Genomic DNA, 23,820 nt, shown 5'->3' on the forward strand with positions numbered 1-23,820 from the left:
TCAATATTCAATCCACAAACCCGCTGCACATTATGTCATTTCTTTGACAATAAATGGTAAATTCCAAAACGAGCAAGACACACAGCGATATTATTTAATAACATGCTGACATCTTTGATACAAGTGTAAAGGTTAAAAAAATAAGAAAATCAAAATAAATTGATGCTCATGAGATTTCCCGCGAGATTTCAACAGATAAACATATTCGGAGCTTCATATCTCGTTGAGCAAGGTCAAACATTCTTAAATTAAATAATTACACAAAGAAGGATGCACTTACTGAGAAGTATCATGGCAGATTATGGAGACATTTTTGAGGTTCATTATTTTGCAACACTATCTGCAATGGGAGGGAATCGTAGCTCTGACAATGACCATCAGTCAGAAATTGTCTTTCCATCGTCAGGAGCTACCCCAGACGTTATCACAGCTAATTAATGGCTACAAAAAGTCCTTAGAAAAGGCCCTGTTTCCCATTCTAGCCGCATTTCGAAAAAAAAATTTAAGTATATCAGTTAATATAAGTGATTTTCAGTCTAGATACCAGAAGCTTTTGATTATATATTTGATAAACAGAGAGAATCTATTGTTGATACACAAATTTTGTAACTTGTTCTTTCAGATTCCATTTTGCCAGTGTTACAGCATTCTCTAAAGATCATTGGAAGGTAACATTTTGCTACATACATGTATTTACATGAGCATCTCTGGAAATATTACTGACATATTTTCTATATATTCCTCATTAAGATAAGTTTATTGATTTGAATTAAACATCAAAATAAAAAAAATAATTCTGTTGAAATTAAAGCATCCTGATATTGGGGGGGGGGGGGGGGGGGGGGGGGGGGGGGGTAGGAGACATGTGTTGCTTTAAGCTTTAACAATACACAGTATGCTTGTTATCTACAATGTACAGTAGAAGTAGAAAAATACACATTAATGGTGATATACAACTTAGAGTGAGTGGCTGTATGCAATAAACAGTGCAATGAGTCTTTCTTGCTAACCATCCCTATCAAAGAGGTGGATTTCTGACATAGATTAAGATGTGAATTATGGTTGAGAAATTTGTTACTGTGAATGATTTAGAAAATGCAGTGCAGTAAGTACAGACCTGCCAACTACTACTATTTTATAGTAATCTTTACTATTTTGTGGTGGTCGTTACTCTTTTTTCTCTCGAAATAGTAGCAAATTACTCTTTTTGATGCAATAGATTTGGCAAGAATTGTTAAGAATTACTCTTTTTTTGCTCAAAAATGGGCCAAATTACTATTTTTGAATTTGAAAGGTTGGCAGGTCTGTAAGTACGACATGTTTAATTTAAGTATTGTTTAATGTCTTATCAACAGCTTGAAAGTCTCCCCTACACATCTTGGGGCAGACAGAAAGTACTGCTTAATTATATGTTGTTTTATAAGTGTTTGTCAAGAAGGTGTGGTTACAAATGTGTTTTGGGAGGCTTGGCATTTTGATCATGTACCAAAGCATCCAATCCACCATGAAAATTTGCGAAAGTTTGGAAGTATTTGTGATGCATATACACCTTTGGAATTTAAATGTATGAAATGTTGTAGCTAATTATTGTTTCTTTTGTTTTCAGTAACTTTGGATCTCCAGTTGAAACAAATGAATTTCAAGTTGCAGAAAAAATCAAAAGAAAATGTAAGACAATACATGTATACAATGGAATGTTGTTACTTGTTCAATAACTGTTGATCACTTAACACACAACATTCACATTTTATTTCAAATTACAAAATATATTAATTCTAATTAGACCAGGTTAAAGATGATTGATTTTCCCATTGGAAGAATGAAAAATTGATAAGCATATGGCAACTGTCAGCATATTCAGTCATTTATAGGTGATGATAAGATATTCAATTAGAAACCACCATATTTTCTATTTAATTATTTTTGAAAAATTGTGTATTACACTTAACTTTATATATTATCCAAGTTTTTGAGATTTACATCCAATAATGAACAGTATTCTGATGAATTCCGTTCTTTTAATTGAATAAGTAACTTTTCATTTTAGTGGTTCGGAAAGGCAGAGAGAAAGATGCAGCCATCTTTTCAGACCTACACAGGAAACTTCAGGCTCAGGTGAGTGGTATTGACTAAGGCATACATACATTTTTATCCTCCGCTGAACGGGATATACAAGTGGGTTCCGTCCGTCTGTCCGGATTCCCTTTCCGCATGATATCTTTTGAAGGAATGATAAAATTTTGATGAAACTTGCTTGGTAGACATGTTACTAATTATGTTGACTACATTCAGGAACTTGATGACTGAACACAAATACATGTAATAATTCTAAATGCTTGGTCATGTGTTTCATGTTTTTATGCATGTTGCCCATGTGTTAATTTCATGTAATACAATATTTGCATTGGGCGGGGGGGTTCTTGATAACTATATCCTTGTTTTAGTACAGATTATTGAATACATGGCGATCATTTTTTGTGTCCACTGAAAGACCTGAATTCCTGATGATATAATGAAATGGAGATGAAGGTTGATAAAAATGCTGTTACACCAACAGTTCACAATGAAATTGTTTGTATTATTTAACAGCTGGACATTCTTGTTGATAAAACAACACATTGGGGAGGTAGTCTTGACTATTGACTGATATTAATGGCATGAAACAAATGTTACCTTAATACTCCTCAAAATAACGTTGGCCATTTAAAAATAATGACTACCATAATTTTGTTCATTATGCAGGCTTAATAATAAAGTAGACTTGAAGTATGAACCTTTGTATATTTTCTGACTTGACAAGCTGTCTTGAAGTCTTTGTAGGAACTCTTTTATTACCTACTGTATTTGAACTGTAGGGTTTACTGAAGCAAAGATGGGCTGTCCTGTATCTTCTGATGTCACTTAGTGATTCTGCTAATGGACCAGCTGCAAAGGTAGGCATATCTCCATTTATTTGAAATATCAAGTCACATATTATCAATACAGCGTGGAGTTAAGAATTAACAGACATGACTTTAATAGCCAAACAAATGATCTCGCTTAAGAAAGTCATGGCCCAAGTTTCGTTCAGTATTTCTGAAAAAGTGGGAAAGCATTTATATTGGATTTTAAGAAAAAAACTTGGTTTAGGAACTTTTAGTAAAATTTGGTAATAGATTCAGGGATCAATCTAGGGATTTTTTACTACCGTTTATGGGTAGTTTCCCCTCAGGATTTTGTTCCATTTTTCCCCTCAGACTTCTGTTAAATTCACTGAAATATTGTATTTTCCCTCATTTTTATGGCAATAATATTCCCAAATACTCAAGATTTGCTTTCCTAATTAACCATTTGCTGTTTTTACTTGGAAAATGTGTTTTTAAAGGAAAAAACTGAAACTTCTACAATAAGAGTATGAGATTTTTAAATTTCCCCTTTTCAAAACTGATTTTCCCCTATGGTCCAAAAAGGGTAGTTTCCCCTAAATTCTAGATTAATCCCTGAGATTTGTATGGGAAATTTTAAGGTTAGGAATATCCTTAATAATAATATTTCAAAAACAAAATTGAGAAATGATAGAGAGTATTTGTAACTTTTTCAAAAGATCCGGTCAATGATCCGGTCAATTTTTATGTACTATAAACAAATTGAAAAACAAAGTGTGATATTTTATCTCCGAACAAAGGCAAACCGAATAAGAGAAAGATGGATTTCTATCAGCACAGTACTGGATCTAGTTAATAACTAATAATATTAAGTAAGATTGAAAATATATTTTGTACTAGCTAGACAATAAAAGTATATATGTAAGTAGAAGTAAGAATTAATCAAAAAGCCATGTTTTGTTTCTTGTAGCAATGTGTTTATATATGTGAACTTGGAAAAATAAAGAAAGTGAAAAAAAAAAAAAAAAAAAAAAACTTTTTCAAAATTTCAATTGAAAGTAATTTTCGAAAACATGGTTTGAGTAATGTGTAGGTTAAGCTGTTTTTGTGTGACCCATTTTCAGCCTACAGTTAATGGTACTTCATTGTTTGGATCTGGCTTGCCCTCTCATGCTACCTCCACGCCGTTCAATCCTGCCCTACACAGATACCCTCCCCCACCCGGGAGTGTTGGGGAGGTGACGACGTTACACTCCGTCTCTAACACCACTGGCAGTAGTGGGATCAGTAGCATCCGTAGTGACCTCAACAATAGTAATCCTACAGTTCCTCACTCATATATGCCAGTGTAAGTTGATATGTCTCATAATGTTGTAAAAAGGAATATATTCTATCATCATTTCCCATGTTAATTACAGTGCAATGTGTTAATAGCGAATTCCTTGATATCAAATGGAATAATTCATTATTTCTGATGTTGGTCTTAAAATAAATAAGGTAGAGCCATATTCAGGAATAGTTCATTCTTTCCAAAATTGGTCTTAAAATGAATAAGGTTGAGACAAATTCAGGGATTTCAACTTTGTAATTTTCAGCATCTTATTCTATCAAATCTGTACATACTGAACTTATATATGTCAGTATGGAAAGTTGTTTGAACTTATTCACCATTATCCAAATGTCCTCTATTTTGGAATATAGTCATCGCTATTTACTTCAGTACCAGCCTATGAGGTGCTATTAATTTTAATGAAAAAAGAAAATATTCATAACTTAATATATTTATCGACATGAAGCTAATGCTTATTATGTTTTGATTTTTTTCAGGACAACATTCAACTCTGTTGAACTCGACCGGACTGGTAGCAGTCGAACTTTGGGATCTCGTTTGGCTTCTACCCTAACAAGACAAGGTCATCCTCAGTTACACTAGGAATGCTTGAAATGAAATGTGTTCCGTCAGGTTTATTTTGGACAACTTTGTTTGTCTCTTTGTATCCCTAGAATTCTGAATTCTATTAATGATTTTTTGGAAAACTTGAAAATCTTAAAAGGTTTTTAATAAAAGGGTGAAAAAAAGAGACTAATAAAATCTATAATATGAGAACAAATTTTAAGATAGTTTTATCACATAACTCAAAAAACTTGTTTTGATAAGTTTTAAAGTCAAAATGTGAAGAAAAATTGAAAGTCAATGTGGAGCAAAGTGAAAGTCAAAATGTGTAGACAAAATAAACGTCAAAATGTATGGACAAAATGAACGTCAAAATGTATGGACAAAATGAACGTCAAAATGTGTAGACAAAATGAAAGTCAAAGTTTGTGGACAAAATGAAAGTCAAAATGTGTAGACAAAACAAAATGAAAGCCAAAATGTTTGGACACAGTGAAAGTCAAAGTGTGTGGACAAAATAAAAGTCAAAGTTTGTGGACAAAACGAAAGTCAAAATGTGTAGAAATAACAAAATAGAAGTCAAAATGTGTATGACAAAATAAAAGGAAAGCAGTTATTTTGTTGCACCATTTCCTTCTCATATTGTAATGTCATTGTCTATATTTTGATGTCCAATCAATTTCTGATTATAGAATTCAATAGATAACAGGTCAGTTATGTGATAAAATTTCCAGTAACATTATTAACCTTAAGAAAAGATTTCTCTCTTCTTTGTACCTACTGGTGGGAGGCCAAGAAAATATCTGTCATAAGTTGAAAGGTCATTTTCTTGACCTCATCAAGTCAGTAAGTTGTTTTGTACTGTTTGATATTTGAGCTACAACTTTGAGCTTCAAATGTATTTATTTCTAAATTACAGAAAAATCAAACACAGCATTAGTGCCAAGCAGGGACAATCGACGTAATAAACCTGAAACAAATATATTGGTTCTCCGAGGAGATAAAAGTATGTTTTCTTAGAAAATAACATTGTTTAGAGCCAGTTTTGATAAGTGGGTCCACTTAAAATGACCTATTAATCATCTTGTCTTTTAATGTAACAATATATAATTGTTGCTTATATTGATGACATATATAGATTTTAAGTTCTGTAAAAGTGATGGTCTGACTATAGTACTTAAATCTCCTTGATAAATTATTATCCCAAAAGTTTTTGTTCAGAGGTAAAAAAGTTTCCCATTTTACAGTTACAGAATTTTCTCAGACGTGGAAGCTGTGATGATCTTATGTTCTGAAGTTGTCTGATTCTTTAGTTTACACTGGTGTGAGCTTTTGTTCTGTATTTCCAGCGTCCTTTGAACTGCCAGAAGCAGAATTGATCAAAGATCTTGTGTATGCTTTCCAAGGGATTGAGGGAAAATGGATTAAATTTGATTCCTCTAAAGAAGGCTACCGAATAGACTCACAGGTACATAACAATCTAGGGATTTGAACCAATATCCTCAACGTAATTTCAAACCCCCTTTAGAAAAGAGGAAGGAAATGGCCTCCCCGACACGGCGTTACCTTTGTCAGATTGATTGCCTGTTGCTTTATCAGTTTATCTCTTACATTGATTGATCCATATTCAACCGAAACAGCATCCCTCTTCATCAGCATTTAGGCCTATGGCAGTAAACTAACACCATGTAATAACATGGACTATTAATGATGCCAGACTACTGCTATACGCCCCAAATTGGTCAATTCAACCCCAGAACCAAGGGTTAGCTGGACTGTATACATAAACTCTACCCGGCCCAGACTAGAGTAAAAAATAAGTTTAACACCAGACCTTAGTGATGTAACTCCCAACTCTTGCCCACTCCTGGACATTTGAGCAACCAAGCTATGGTACCCATGCTTAAGGTCAGCCATACTTCCAAGTCATGTTTTGAACGGGTTGTTGGCCATAACTATTCAGCACCATGCTCTTCAGCACTACAGGATTGATAAAGCTCTCGGCCATACCCCATCTAGTCAAAGGGAGGTAACTTGTAAGGTGACAGACAATTTTTTTTTTAATATTTTAAGTTATTTTACATCGTTTGTTGTTTGTTTTGTAAATGTAAAGCTATGTCTGCTCGGAGCTGTCTTTAATGTATACTGATAATGCTGTGTGTTTGAAGGCTGGGATTCCTAAAGCAATACGACAGTTAGTCAGTAAGCTTGCCGAGTGTGGATGGCTGTATTCTAAAACCAAGGACTATATCCAGACGAGAAGTGCCGACAAGACATTTGGATTAGTTGGACAGGTAAGCTTTGTCAAGTTGGAATTGTGCAAAATAAAATCTTAAAATTTGTATTTTTGAAATGATTTTATAAAATTAATGAAGTTAAGTCAAGTTTATTGGTAAGTTTTGTACAAATGAATTCTTCTAATTTACTAATTTTATGAAATATATCCTATGAATATCTTGGATTTTGAGATGGAGTTTCAGGCCTTATCTGAGTAAAAATAACAATGTATATTTTGTTTCAGAGTTTTTGTGCAGCATTACACCAGGAACTGACAGAGTACTACAGGCTGATCGCTGTCCTGGAGGGGCAGGTAAATTTTACTAGCAGAGAAATATATCTTAAGTTATATGGATACGAGAAGTTGTTTTATCTGTTTGACCTGAGGGTTGATACAATACCTGACGAGATTTATATTGTCGTCTTTGTGGTGTAAAAATGAGGAAAACAATTTATAATATGATTGATCAGGCTTAATTTAATTCCAGATGACAGTTGTTGTAACATCTTACTCGAGACTCCAAGATAGTCCCTCATCAATATATAGGGTTCCAGGATAGAACTTTCTGAAAGTTGAGTCTTTGGTCAGTTTGGAGGGTCCCACGGTAGAACAAGTCTGTGGTCAGTTTGGAGGGTCCCACTGTAGAACAAGTCTGTGGTCAGTTTGGAGGGTCCCACTGTAGAACAAGTCTGTGGTCAGTTTGGAGGGTCCCACGGTAGAACAAGTCTGTGGTCAGTTTGGAGGGTCCCACTGTAGAACAAGTCTGTGGTCAGTTTGGAGGGTCCCACGGTAGAACAAGTCTGTGGTCAGTTTGGAGGGTCCCACTGTAGAACAAGTCTCTGGTCAGTTTGGAAGGTCCCACAGTAGAATGCTAGCCTGGTTTATGTTTACACATTCAGTATTATATTGCTTCCTGTACTAGTGTGTTGATGGACAGTGTCTACACCCAATCAGTAGTCTATTCGAAACAGCGTGTATATACACTTGATATCCATAGACGAAATGTCCCATCGTCAAGCAATAATATATAATTACCATCTTGTCACATAGACATAGGTGAACATGATTTTCGCTCACACAGTCAGTCAGCCAGTTTGATAAAGAGACCAGTCGGTCATGACACGTTGCAACGACACTTGTACTCATTGATACGTATACTGTTTGTGTAAAGATAAACCTTGTACATATATATAGCTAAACCTTGTATACAATGTATATAGCTAGCCTTGTCAATTTCAAGGGTCCACAGCTTGTGCACAATTTGGAGAAAAGACAGCTTTAATCTAATCTTGAAAAGTGGAAGTCTGTGATTCAGAAGGAAATCTTTATAAAAATATTACACAGTATATATTGATGAGTTCCTTTCTTACAGTTAAACCAAGGAGATATAGGTCTGATATCACCAGAGGAGAGTTCGATCACGCTGAGACAGTTGGTGGTGTGGACTTTTGATCCACTCTTACGACTTAAGACGCTAGCGACAGTGGTGGACGTATGTCGAGGTACTTACCTAAAGAACATTAATTGAAAATATATTATTGAAGTTCCTACCTCGAATTGTGTTGTAGCAGAGATATCATTTCTTTGTTTTTATTGGTAGGCCAAGATCTTTGAATGATATCATCATTGACTTATATTTAGAACTATGATATATAATGCCTCTTTTTGCCATGATTATTGAAAGGTAAGACATACGAAATTGACTATTAAAAGGATTGTTTTGCCTCTACCATGAAATCAACAATAAGGCAAAATTTTGCTGTTTCTGTACTTATTTGCAAACATCATCTTCATTATTTAAAAAAAAAAAAAAAAAATTGTACTTTGTTTAAATTTCTGTGAAATCCATTTGCAGAAATATTTACAATATTACATTTAAGAACTGTCATGAAAGGTGATTATCTAAAAAAAAAAACCATCAACAATGATAAAAAATAGTTTTTTGAGCTTTCGAAAATTTCTTGTTTCATGTGTTAAACAAAGAATGAATAACGGAGTTAACTGTTAATGGGAAACATCTTTATAATTTACTGAATATAAGAACTGCAATTATACAGGTTAGAATTACTATTGTTAGATTACAGGTAAGAATTACTATTGTTATATTACAGGTTAGAATTACTATTGTTATATTACAGGTAAGAATTACTATTGTTATATTACAGGTAAGAATTACTATTGTTATATTACAGGTAAGAATTACTATTGTTATATTACAGGTAAGAATTACTATTGTTATATTACAGGAAAGAAGGGTGGAGCTCTGGCCTCGTCTTTGTATTCCTACATGCAACATGGAGACCCGAACATCAAGGCCCTGATCATGCATACCTTAACCATGGTTAGCTGGCTCATTTAATTTTCATGAAAGCATAATCTCTGCATTTTGTTAGCTGCAAATTTTGGTTGGCCCAATTTGATATTATTTTTCTGCTATAATATACTGAAACGAAAAAGAAACGCAACTTCAAATTGTAGGTTTAATAAAATAATACTTGTGAGCATTATGTTTAAATTTCATATGTAATAGTTAATATTGAATATTGATGTAACATCCTTTAAATGTTTAGAGATTTTTAAGAACAGGTCACTTTGCTAGAAGGTCATGATTGGTAGTACCCTACGTGAATCCAAGTTGAAATGGCAGCAGTTTTGAAACCGTGCCCTAATATCGTGTGTGTCCTCCTCGAACAGTTATCACATCTCTAATTCTTTGTTGCATTGAGTTCATCAGGGCATTGACTTTCCGTATTGGAATGTTATTCCATTCTTGGACGAGTGCATTTGCTAACTGAGGGAGGGTATTTGGGAGGTTACGGCGATTTCGAATTCTTCTGTCTAATTCATCCCACAAATGCTCGATTGGGGACAGGTCGGGGCTATATGGAGGCCAATCTATAGGAACAATGTTCTGTGTCGCAAGAAAGTCTCTACAGACTCTTGCAACGTGTGGTCTCGCGTTATCTTGCTGAAAGGTTAGATGATGCTGCCTAACAAACGGCACAACATGGGGCCTAAGGATCTCATCCCGATAGCGTACGGCCGTTAAATTCCCATTGACTATCACCAAAGGCGTCTTCAAACCATGGGAGATTCCCGCCCAAACCATAACTGATCCACCCCCAAATCGGTCGTGTTCCAAAACACAGGCGTCTGCAAAACGTTCGCCTCGACGCCGGTACACACGTTGACGGCCATCTGCTCGAAATAACGTGAATCGAGATTCATCGGTGAAGAGCATAGACCTCCAACGTCTCATAGAAAAACGTCTGGGCATATGTGCCGTTGCCCATTGCATACGACGTGCTCGACGTTGCGGTGTTAGTGGTAAACCAACGTACTGTCGCCTTGCACGCAAATTAGCCTCACGCAGTCTGTTGATCACTGTTTGGGGATGAATTCGACGGTTATGATTACCAATCGTATTCCTTGCCGTTTCAGCGGCCGTTAATCTCCTGTTACGCAGGTGTGCCAACCTAAGAACCCGGTCTTGACGTCGCGACGTTACGCGTGGACGTCCTGATCTCGGCTGGTCATCGACTCTTCCTGTTGCGTTAAGACGTGAAACTAATCGACTAATAGTCGATTTGTGAACTCTGAATTGTCGAGCGACGTGAAGTTGCGTGTTCCCTGCCAGAAGCATCGCTATAGCACGTCCTCTATCAACCTTTGATAACCGTGGCATAATTGTAAAAGGAATTATTGTTTGCAAAAGTATTGGCGATGATGTGGCTCAATGTTAGTGATGAATTGATACTGGTTTGAATGAAAAAAGAACGCATATGTTTGTACAGGCACGGTTTTTGATGTTTTTACCGCGCCGGAAGTGCATAGGTCTCTAGTCACACTTGGGTGATTTTGAAGATTGGTATGGGTGTTAGGCAGGGTGCATGTTTATTTCCGCGATTTTTATACAGATATGTATATTTAATACAAAATTAATCACAATTTTCCATGTTGCGTTTCTTTTTCGTTTCAGTATATTTAAAAATTGGACGCTATGACATTTTCATAGAATTTGCTATATATGAAAATTTATTTTCAAATTCCTTTCATGAACCTCATTGTTTATCTGATAAGGGCTATTCCAGAATTATCTTTGTGGGAGGGGTGGGAGGCACTTATATAGGAATTTGATGGTGTAAATCCCCCCACATGGATAATTTTGGAATAGCCCTAAACAGAATTTATATCAGTAAATGCCTGATTTAAAACCTCTTTTCCTTAAACTATTGATTTAGTGATGTGACGTCTGTTTTAACAGGTTTCACAGCCAATCTACTCCACACTGATACGCTGGATATATGATGGGGAACTGGAGGACACACACGATGAGGTCAGGCACTGTAACTCTAGGCAAATTCATTCTGTTATTGGTTATCATTGTTAAATTAGGCATTTTTGTACACATTTTAGAAGACTAAATATAAAGACGTTTGCAGTTATGGTTCTGATCCATCAGTCGATAACGCAGTCTTGAAGAAGTCCTTGAATTATGCTTGGTGTCCTTCAAAAAATATGAAGAATCATGTCGCCTGTCTATGAAAAGACCATGAATCTGAAATAAAGTGTCACATTTCTGTGAGAGACATGGATGTAGGCTGTTTATCCAGGTATGCATATTTAGGTAACAAATGAATTATTTGTTCAAAACTTCGGTCCGTGAATTAAAATGCAAATTGCATTGTGTGTCTTAAACTAATAAACTTCAAGTAATTTGTGAATCAGTGCTGAAATCAGACAGGATTAGTCAAGAGCATCTGAAAAAAAGCAGTAGGTACTTTAAACATTTGTTACTTAATTTTTACTTTCTTTAAAAAGTACATGTACAGGGTGTAAAGTATAGGTGTTTGTGTTTATCAAATATCAACTTCATTTTGATGTTTTCAGTTCTTTGTGGCCTCTGACCCGACGGTGAAAAACGACCGATTATGGCATGATAAGTACACTCTGAGGAAGTCAATGATCCCATACTTCATCACGATGGACCAGGCAAAAAGGGTACGCTCTCAAACAATGTAATTTGTATACTTTAGACACAGTCATATTCATGATACATGTAGTTGAAGCTGCATATTCAACAAAACTGAATATTTGAAATATACTGTATAATATATTATCAACAGATCTCAATCCCTCCAACAAATGCAGATTGACATGTGGGTCAGTCTTACTTCAATTCTTGTAAAGTTAGGATTTTAATTCTTGAAAAATTATTCTTTTTATTCCTTTTTGGCTGACAAATAATCGCTACATGTATCTAGGGCACATTTGCATGTCTACTGGAGGATTACGTGTGTCTAGGACGGAGCCAGACCCTAACTCTGTCTATTTGCATACTCCACTTACTTGCATATTTTCACCTGGAAAAAAGCTTATGCAAATAAGAAGATTCCTCTGTACATTTATACCCTGTTCTCCTATTCTCACTACAGCTAAAATATGGCTGTAAAAGGCATCAGCAGTTTTTGTTTACATTATTTGTTGACAAGTGGTTAATCTGCGTTCAACAATTATTGATATATTCATTGATCACATTGTCTGTCAGCTGAATAATATGACAACAATTATGACACCAGCCACTTTCGGTAATTTTTAATTTCAATAATTGATCATGATTTTCTATGATTTATCAGAGAGTGACCGATAAGAAATCTTTCAGGAGAATGATTGATGTTATAATGTATGATTTTTGTTTTCTGACAGATACTCAACACAGGTAAATCAATCAATTACCTGAGACAGGTGTGTCAGGATCGGACACCCACCAAAGGTCGCGAGGTAGCCATGATCATGGACAACACCAAAGGTAAAATATAAATATTGTGGGTATTATTGACTTGCAAATAGCAGGGTCGCTACCTCTCACATCCTTGGTGGGAGACTCGCAATATTCAAAGCTTTCTCTCATGAAGACCTTTCTCATGCAACATGAGACAAATCTCGCATTATTAAAAAATTCTTCCTCCATATCGTGTTAAGCCATTACTAATGTACCAGATTGCATGTCATACATACAGTGCCTACTATTGTCAATCTTGTCGGGTCCTTATCAATCTGAACACTTGGGCTGTGGCTTGTTTATGTATAAACAGCAGGTGTAAAGGCAATTATTCTGACAATTAGGAGTGGCTCGGATCAGCCATGAGTCAAGTCTCAGGGCCCTCTGGTCGTTTAATTTATAATGTTTGTGATAAGAATTAAAAGCCATCACTTCAAAAACCGGTCGTTACTAAAAATATTGGACAGTATTTACACTGTTTTAACACTTATAATAATTGACAGGGATTTACTCACATGATAATGATAGGAATGTGGAAACATTGCACAGATCCAAATAAAACATTTATACAGACCACCATCTTTGATTTGATAATTGTAGAGTCAGAAGCAGGTATACAATTTCCAAATTTTTCATATCATGTTTAAACACATATTAACAAATAATTAGATATATATAGAGAGAGGTTACACAACGAGTGGTTGTTGGATATGGAATTTATTTCACACGAGTAAGTTATTTTTTAAAAGTTACAAAAGACACGAGCTTTAGCGAGTGTTTTTTGCAACTTTAAAAAAATAACTTACGAGTGTGAAATAAATTCCATATCCAACAATTTCGAGTCGTGTGACCTGTTTCTACCACAATAATATCGGCTTGAATCAAAGGGAAACGTGGCCAAGTATAATTTCGCGTATGCAAATAAAGTGTACCGGTGACGTCCGGGAAACGGTGATGTGACGTCATTAGATTATTGATGACGTCAATAACAATTGCAGCTTGGGTCAAAGTTCACCGTGTTAGCCAATCAAAATGCGTACAGAGTTTATACCACGTGTGGTATAAACAGATTGTTAATCAACAGCTGTAATGATTAACTGATGGTCTGAGAGTTGAATAACACAGGATATTGTGGTAGAAATATATATAAAAGATGGAGAAAAATACATTGGCAAATAAAAATATATAAAATTACTAAAGAAAATAAGTTTAGACCAAAACCAAAACTAAAAATAAAAATTAGAAAAATTCTGTAAATATTAGATATGAATTATATTTATATGTTACTGCTTTGGGTCATTGTTTTGATAAACATTTCTCAATTTGCTTGAATTTACACTTACTACACATATTTTTAAGATAATAATTAATTGATCATTAAAAATGAAAGACAAACTTAACTTTTTTTTTTGCATTCAGATGTGTATTTACAGATATTTACTTCTTTATCTTGTTATACTAATAAAACATTTTTGGTACTATATGATGAAAATTATTGCACAAAAATAATTTTATGTCAAAATGTCATTCTAAATCTCCCACTACGAACAATCCCTTGGTGGGAGATCTCCCACTTCGGCATCTCTAGAGGATGGCAATGTGAACCCTGAAATAGTTACTGCTTTGTAAGTGTGTAAGAGTATCCGAAGCACAGATCTTGTGTAGAAGATATCTCATACACCCATTCAGAGATTTTAATTTGAAAATCACATCCATGAATAGATTTTAATGTGAAAATCACACCAATGAAGAGATTTGTATTTGAAAATTTTGTGCTTTGATGAATTTCATAGTTAAGATTGAAGGAGTTGTCTCCCTTAATATCAGATTGCTAAGACTGAAGGAGTTGTCTCCCTTAAATTATTTCTTTAATTCAATCACAGATATACAATACATTTGACTTTATTGTAACATGTAGATTATTTATAATTTTCAGAGTATTCTTGCTAATTAATTTAAGCCATAAACTTCCTAAAAAAATTGTACAGTTACCATAATGTTGGTATTAAAAGAGAAAAATTGTACAGTTACCATAATGTTGGTATTTAAGAGTTACGGTTCTTGGTTAGTATTTTTTAAAAACCATAAATATTGAAAATTTCAAAGAAATTATGATATATTTTTATTTCAAAGTAATTTTAGAATTTCTGGTTGTATACAATGGAAAATATATTATAGAATAGACAACTCAAAAATGTCTGATTTACCTATAGAACGTATTTTATGTATGAATTATGCAAACTGTCCAGACTACTATCTGGGAACACTTTTTAGAGATTATAAAGATTTTATGTTCTAGTTAATTTTCAAAAGCAATACAACCACCATTCTGCCACACTGACCCACTCTCTAGTGAGTTGGTACCCAATGGGAGGTTCAGATTGAATTCCTGGGACTAACGAAGCAGGAAGGCCACTTATGCCTTTCTGTGCCGACATCCTAGGTACATTTTAGCTTTATGTGTAGATCTTTACTTGGAATGAAAGTTACTGAAGTAATGAAGAAAAGAACAACAAAATAAACCTGGTAATTCATTTTTCGTGGTACTAATTGAAGGAATGGTAGTCAAGGATGTTGAGTTCATTTCATGGAAATTCTATTTGCCCTGAAATTCACCAATTATTGTCCCAAAAATAGACAATAAGGTCCGATCCCAAATAAGTGAAAAATAAATAGCCTGGGTGTACTCAAATTTGTGTCTCAAGTCTTCATTATCAACCAGAGTAAAATTGCCTGAATTATTTTTTTAATTTTGATAATGTATTCTACAACTTAATGTTACTCTAAACTCCACATGGTTTCAGCGGGTGAGATGTTTATGCAGGACACAATAAGTGAATTCCAGCACATGATTGACACTGTGTACAAGGAGACAAGTCGCCACCTCCTCGATACCCTACACAACAAGTACAAGTTTATGGATCATCTCAAGGTGGGTTGTGTATTAGTATCCATCAAATTCATGGACCACCTCAAGGTGGGTTGTGTATTAATATTTTACAAATTCATGGACCACCTCAAGGAGGGTTGTGTATTAATATTTTACAAATTCATGGACCACCTCAAGGTGGGTTGTGTATTAATATTTTACAAATTCATGGACCACCTCAAGGAGGGCTGTGTATTAATATTTTACAAATTCATGGACCACCTCAAGGAGGGCTGTGTATTAATATTTTACAAATTTATGGACCACCTCAAGGTGGGTTGTGTATTAATATTTTACAAATTCATGGACCACCTCAAGGAGGGCTGTGTATTAATATTTTACAAATTCATAGACGACCTCAAGGAGGGTTGTGTATTAATATTTTACAAATTCATGGACCACCTCAAGGAGCATTGTGTATTAATATTTTACTAATTTATGGACCACCTCAAGGAGGGTTGTGTATTAATATTTTACAAATTCATGGACCACCTCAAGGTGGGTTGTGTATTAATATTTTACAAATTCACAGAGCACCTCAAGGTGGGTTGTGTATTAATATTTTACAAATTCATAGACGACCTCAAGGAGGGCTGTGTAATAATATTTTACAAATTCATGGACCACCTCAAGGTGGGTTGTGTATTAATATTTTACAAATTCACAGACCACCTCAAGGTGGGTTGTGTATTAATATTTTACAAATTCATAGACGACCTCAAGGTGGGTTGTGTATTAATATTTTACAAATACATGGACCACCTCAAGGAGGGTTATGTATTAATATTTTACAAATACATGGACCACCTCAAGGAGGGTTATGTATTAATATTTTACAAATACATGGACCACCTAATAATCTCAGTTTAATGTTTTGCAATAGTGAGATCATAGGAAATAAATGTGATTAATGTGATGAGTAAATCCATGAATTTTCAGGCCATGAAATGGTACCTGTATTAGGTGGTATAACATTTGTATAATATACATTATTGATGAATCAATGTTTGTAGTTGATGAGACGTTTCTTACTCCATGAGTTATAATATCTGATGAGATCTACAATATTGATCAATTAATGTTTGTAGGCAATGAGACGGTACTTACTACTGGGACAAGGAGATTTCATTCGACATCTGATGGACCTACTAGAGTAAGATCTCTTTGTACTTATAACTGACAAGTCACATTTTGGATGTCAAATAAATTTGCAACGCATAACACAGTTGGAAGTTCTGAATATTAAACTCTAAATCAAAATTATCTTTATCAAATTTTTCACAGTTTCCATGTCACATTTGGGCTACATTCTAGTAAAATTCCCAATAAGAGAACACTAGTCATACAGGGACCACCAATATAATGGATTTCATTCAAACAGTACTCTATAAGACTGCAGTTTCTCCACAACCCAACACACATAGAATATTTCAGGATTCCTCCCGTTGGATGTATCAGGATTCCTCCCGTTGGATGTATACTTTACTGGAATAGAAATGCCCTTACTTGATCATCCCACAAATTAATAAAAAAAAAATAGAACTTCACAAAACAAGTAGAGCATGTTTTTAGTGTCTTGTATGAATAACTTTCAATATTTTTCATAAGTGCAAAAAATTTTGAAACAGCTGTTCATTTTACAAAATGAAATTGTTTGTTTGTTTGTTTTTGTTTAACGTCCTATTAACAGCCAGGGTCAAAATAAAATCTTCATGAATGTGTCAGAAGAAAATAAGGCAACTTTTACTAGAAATTACATGTTTATAGTATAAAATCATTGTCTTAAGGAAAATTATAACTTGAGAAAATGTATCTGTTGGATTGTTTAGGGATAAGGGAAACATTTACTTTCGTGCCATGGGATACTGTAATTATAAAACTGATCAATGCTTTGATATCAATTGTGATGTACTTGTAAACTTTTGTCCTTTAGTTCTTGATCAAGAAAATAAATTTAATCTGTTTCACTGACACTCTTGCATATTTTTTTCTACAGAGAAGATCTTGCCAAGCCAGCAGGGAACCTGTACCTCCACAATCTGACTGGCATCCTTGAGACAGCCATTAGAGCCACTAATGCACAGTTTGATGATTCTGATATTCTCAAGAGGCTGGATGTCAGACTTCTGGAGGTTCGGCTCAAGTTTCATACAAATATCAATCTTTTGTCAAAAGTGAAAAATAGAAATAAAAAAAAATAATTAAATGTTGATTTATTCAGTAGTACAGAAGAGCCCACTTATTTGCTTATCGGTTATTTGAATATCCCGCTTATTTGCATAAAATTCTCAGGTCCCGATTTTTTTCTTCTTTATCTTTGTATTTCAATCCCGTGTATTTGCATCGACTAAAACACTGACTCCTGCTTATATGCATATAAAAATTCCAAAAAATCGAAAAATTTTAATTGATTTTAGGGTATTTTTGTGATTTTCCCGTAATAAAAGTTTTATGAAATGTGTTTTAACTTACATATTGATTCGACACGATGTACGTTATCTTATCATAGGTTCACACTTCGTCATTACAGGTTACGTTCGATGCATCGATATCGACATTAACTTATTATTTAGACCATATCAGTAGCATATTATTATAGCATCGATCCAAACCTGTGTTCTGTGCACTTGAACACTCGCTGAGGCAGGTCGCAATCGCCATGATTGTTTTCTAGGCGCGTTGCATTGTGGGGGCATATGTGTAATGAACGACAACTCTTTCTGTGTGTGCGCCATTTTCCAAAACAAACCCAAACGACAATACACATGTCACGGTCATTTAAGACAGTCTATTGCTTCAGCAGTTCATCATCTATGATCAAACAACTAATATACTCATAGCAGGAACACAACGCATCTCGAGACAAAAATGAATGTTAATTGAAACAATGACATTGTACATCGTAGTGCCAACCCACGCGTGTATTACCGATATCGGACCCAGAGACTCCGAGTGACAAGTAAACGATGAAGTGTATGCAAATATTTGTACATTTACAAAGAATAACAACCCATGTATTTCGTATTTACTCTTATATTTTAAATAATGTTTTTTTAAAAATATATTTTTAATGCAAATAATGTAAACAATCATATAGCGCCCATTTTGAGTACCTACCTGACGATCTACATGTGTATAAGAGGGGCCAAAACCCAACTCCACCTATACGAATACTCCGGTTATTTGCATATTTTGTCATGGAAAAAGGGCTATGCAAATAAGCGGGTTGCTCTGTATTTGTAAATTTAAAATTTACAAATACTACTGAATGAATCAACTATAAACTATTTAATACACCTTTTGTTTTTCCACCAGACAATATGAAGATTGTTAAACATATTCGATCTATGATATTTCCTCACAAATTTCAATTGATATAATTATGTAATGACATGTGTAATGCCAGTCCCAGGGGTCATTATTGGATAAATATGTAATTATATTCTGATGTGTTTGATAGGTATCTACAGGTGATACAGGTTGGGATGTGTTCAGCCTCGACTATCATGTGGATGGTCCAATCAGAACGGTCAGTATCACACTACACGTTTTAATCTCAAACTGTTCATATTTCATAAACAATTGATCATGAGCAGATATGTAAATACATGTATCTGCAAAAACATTCATCAGAATTGGGAAAAAATGTGTTGGATATGTATTAAGGTATCTAGCTGGTACGTTTAGAAATATCGTAATTAAATACCTTTTAATATAAATTGATTATTACTTTTGTTCTTTTAATCACTTGTCAAGTCTGTTGTTAATCTCATAAAATATTGAAAAATTTCCATGTAATAGTCAATTTTTGATCAGTCACAGAAAATTGTGATCAGATAGTCAGAGGTAAAACGACTAAATCATTGATTAGTCCTAGTGAGAGGTAAAACGTCAAATCCTTGATTAGTCCTAATCAGAGGTAAAACGTCAAATCCTTGATTAGTCCTAGTGAGAGGTAAAACGTCAAATCCTTGATTAGTCCTAATCAGAGGTAAAATGACTAATCATTGATTAGTCCTAATCAGAGGTGAAATGACTAATTGTTGATTAGTCCTAGTGAGAGGTAAAACATCTAATCATTGATTAGTCCTAATCAGAGGTAAAATGACTAATCCTTGATTAGTCCTAATCAGAGGTAAAATGACTAAAACCTTGATTAGTCCTAGTCAGAGGTAAACGACTAAATCATTGATTAGTCCTAATCAGAGGTAAAACGTCTAATCATTGATTAGTCCTAGTCAGAGGTGAAATGACTAATCGTTGATTAGTCCTAGTGAGAGGTAAAACGTCAAATCCTTGATTTGTCCTAGACAGAGGTAAAACGTCAAATCCTTGATTAGTCCTAGTGAGAGGTAAAACAACTAAATCATTGATTAGTCCGAATCAGAGGTAAAATTATTGATTGGTCCTAATCAGAGGTAAAACGTCTAATCATTGATTAGTCCTAGTGAGAGGTAAAACGTCTAATCATCGATTAGTCCTAGTGAGAGGTAAAACGTCTAATCATCGATTAGTCCTAGTGAGAGGTAAAATCATTGAATGGTCCTTGTGAGTGGTTGTGTTCCTTAAATTAATCATGTTTAATATTTGTCTCAAAGGTGTTCACACCAGAGTGTATGATCATGTATCTGCGAGTGTTCAACTTCCTGTGGAGGTCAAAGAGGATGGAATATATCCTAGCCAATATATGGAGAAATCAGATGGCCAGTGCAAAGATGCTTCAGTGTATTCCAGGTCTGTACAGATTTTATTTTACTTTATCTTACAAGTATGTGACTGTCCAAAATTACCACTTGCAGAAATGCAAGTTGAGCTAAATGCAAGGTGAAAATCTTCACTGGGTATCTTCTCCATTGACTGTGTACACTGTGAAGCTAGGAAGTCCTTTCATTCGTGTAATAAAACTGACTTGTTTACTTTGGAGCCTAATATTGAGAAGGTAGGATTTATAATACATGTAAACCTACATGTATGTATAAATGTAGGTATGGAAATTCTTATCCTTGACTTATTCAAATAAAAACCAAATCAATAGGGAATCACACTTTCTTCAAATCAAATCCAGTTTGAGTCGCAGCTTCTCAGTTCGAATAATTTTGAATTGAATTAAAAAATGCGGGGTTAATACTCATTATTTATAAATTCTTCCATTTTGGATTATTTTGTCAGCAATTACATATGATAAAATGAAATACCTTAATTAAGACTTACAACTTAAAAAAAAATATATATATATATATAATTTGCTTGTGTTGAATAAAGATTTACTTATGAATTTGTTATTTCAAATTGATATTTTTACTTTATTGCTTCATAATTGATTCAAACAGCCATTGTACAACATGTACCTTGGTGTCAGATTTGAATCCCTCATTTTCCACAACAGAATACGGCCTCATATCCTTACCTAGAAATACTCTGATGGAGTTTGTAATGCTAATGTGTAGACATTAGTCGACACACGCAACTCATTTTTGTTGGCAAAAGCCTCAGCTATTTTCATTTGATTTGAAGAACTTCGATTTTCAGTCGATGTTGATGGGTTACTGCTACAAGCAGAGTGGGCAGACTCTGCAGTACTGCCGGTCGTACATTCAGCTAAACTTGATATATCTACGCCATGTTTCTGTTACAAATGATTTGTCATTGACTTAGTAGATATCTCGTTTGATACATCAGGGTGGTGTCACATAATTTACACACAGTGATTATTCTAACTCCCGTCTTGTTTGGAAAACTTGAAGTGGTCCCATACCTTTGACCGCCTGAGGGCCACCATTTTGTTTACTGGTGGCTATTGTAAAATTAAATCTGATTCAAACCAAATTTCGTAATTTGAGATTCAATATATGAATCCAAATAATTGAACCAAGATGCTTCAAAAGGTCCGCTGCACCGTACACCACTACAAACCAAGTTAAATTTTATAAATCTGTTCAACTTGACATGATGCTTACAATTTTGATAAAGTGGAACTGCAGAGCACACTTCTATGTCAGCAGATCAAATTTTGTTGTTTACAGTAAAAGTCTTGGTGGACCCCTGATTATATTTTACCTGTTTACACATTGTGTTGGATTTTACATTGTATTATTATTTTATTACAGAGTTATCCAGCATCCTTCACCAGTGTCACATGCTCACCAGTGAGATGGTTCACTTCGTCCAGCAAGTTCAGTACTATATCAACTTCGAAGTGCTAGAGTGCTCGTGGGATGAACTGCTCACCAAAGTCGGTGAAGCAGAGGACCTTGACTACATCATCGCCGCTCACCAGGTGTTTCTAGATACCATCATCTCTAGGTGTCTTCTTGATGAACAATCAAAGGTAAGTTACATTTGTTCAGGTGTGTCCTTGGTAGACAATCAAAGGTAAGTTACATTTGTTCAGGTGTGTCCTTGGTAGACAATCAAAGGTAAGTTACATTTGTTCAGGTGTGTCCTTGGTAGACAATCAATGGTAAGTTACATTTGTTCAGGTGTGTCCTTGGTAGACAATCAAAGGTAAGTTACATTTGTTCAGGTGTGTCCTTGGTAGACAATCTATGGTAAGTTGCATTTGTTCAGGTGTGTCCTTAGGCTCAGGGTTTTCATTTAGAACCGGCCGCCGGCCAAATTGACCGGTTAGAATGGTGTTTTGGCCGGTTCAAATGACTTAATTCACTTTTTAAAAAATGTCTAAAAACATATTATCGTAATCCTCAGATACATGTGGATTTAATGATAACGACAAAACAAAAATAGTTAGTTTACCAGTCGTCCAGAGCTGATCAGAACGTGCCTACTTGTGCCCCGTTTTTCTACTTTCATTTTAATATCAAGATCACACGTAGTATCGCAAGCGCAAGATCGTCACTGCGTTTGAAAGGACGGTTTTAAAACCCATTTGAAAAAAAACGTCCAATTGACACAGATTGATCGCGGCAAAAAATGGAATCGTCAAGGCCCAGGAAAAAAATGAAAATTTCAGACTTCTTCGCCCGTTCCAACAGGGAATCAGGAGCAGGTGATTTGAACTCAACATTGCATATGTGCATGCACCAATTCAAGTTATAGCGACTGTGATGCTTCCGGTCTATTCAATTCTGATCACGAGGCGAGTTGTCGGTCAAACTCAAAGTCGTAAGTCGTGCGGCATACAGTGTCAGTGATAGGCCTATTCTAGTTTCAAATGATGCTAGTTGTGTCAAGTGACGCATCATACACCAATTTATTGTTAATACTTCAAAATGTCATATTTAAAAGCTGACAGAAATCGATAAGGCAATGTCAAGTGTGCTGTTGAGCTACGTAGTCTCAAATTTCTGGCATAAATTATGATAAAATGCAAGGTCGTGTATGAAGGGAGATAACTCGTAATTATTGACGACAACTCGCCGATGTGCTTTTTAGTCGATCCAGTGTACTGAACCAACAGATGTTCAGGTTTTATATCATTTTGTTCTTAAGAAAATCTGTCCAATGTCACATGCAGAAATTAAATAAACTGTGTTGAAAATAAATATATTTGTTGTTGTTGACTATTTTACTAAATAACAAATTAATATTACATCTACCTGTCAACCCCACCCCCTACTTTTTAGAGTCTCCATATTTTCACCAAAATTGTCATTAAATTAAGATCTGCCAAAGCCTTCCTCAACCGTCAGCTAGATGCTCCACCTCCACTGCAATACCACCTACGGCAGTTGGAACGTCAGTCCAAGACATGGGTGTGCAGACAGATGCAGCTGTCTACACAGCTGATCAGGTCAAGACAGCCATGAAGAGGTTGTTTGTTGACAGGCCTTGCGATTACATGGAAGATTCTGGCGAGGATGTCAGTGATGACGATTGCTGCAAATATTAGGGTCGTTCTTTGACTCGGCATGGACTCCGTGCCAGTCAAAAGCTTGTTGTAACAATGGAGTTACCTTTTCAGAGATATCAACAGGCTCAGACACTGAAAGCAATGTATCAATCAAAACTGAACTTGAGCTACTTACCTACTTCAGAATTGTTCAATTGGTGTTGCAATTTTTGAAATAGTAAATCATTAATTCGTTAAATTCTAAAATAAAATGTGAATCTTTC

At 34.9% G+C, this 23,820-nt stretch overlaps 1 protein-coding gene across 1 annotated transcript; it reads left to right on the forward strand.

Moving 5' to 3' along the window:
• Positions 1-618: 618 nt before the first annotated feature.
• On the forward strand, positions 619-22,075 carry LOC117320889 (gamma-tubulin complex component 3 homolog; the record flags this gene model as incomplete). The annotated part of the gene is given in 21 exon segments (XM_033875376.1): positions 619-668; positions 1,607-1,668; positions 2,048-2,115; positions 2,856-2,933; positions 3,989-4,212; positions 4,692-4,777; positions 5,678-5,764; positions 6,108-6,226; positions 6,927-7,052; positions 7,280-7,348; positions 8,409-8,538; positions 9,283-9,377; positions 11,301-11,372; positions 11,927-12,037; positions 12,743-12,845; positions 15,623-15,750; positions 16,836-16,900; positions 17,744-17,879; positions 19,208-19,276; positions 20,346-20,481; positions 21,855-22,075. Coding segments are annotated over 21 exon segments (2,235 nt in total), but the record flags the coding sequence as incomplete, so codon positions are not given.
• Between the last annotated feature and the right edge of the window lie 1,745 nt (positions 22,076-23,820).

The sequence above is a fragment of the Pecten maximus genome, unplaced genomic scaffold, assembly GCF_902652985.1.
Source record: "Pecten maximus unplaced genomic scaffold, xPecMax1.1, whole genome shotgun sequence".
In the NCBI taxonomy this organism is placed as follows: Eukaryota; Metazoa; Mollusca; class Bivalvia; order Pectinida; family Pectinidae; genus Pecten; species Pecten maximus.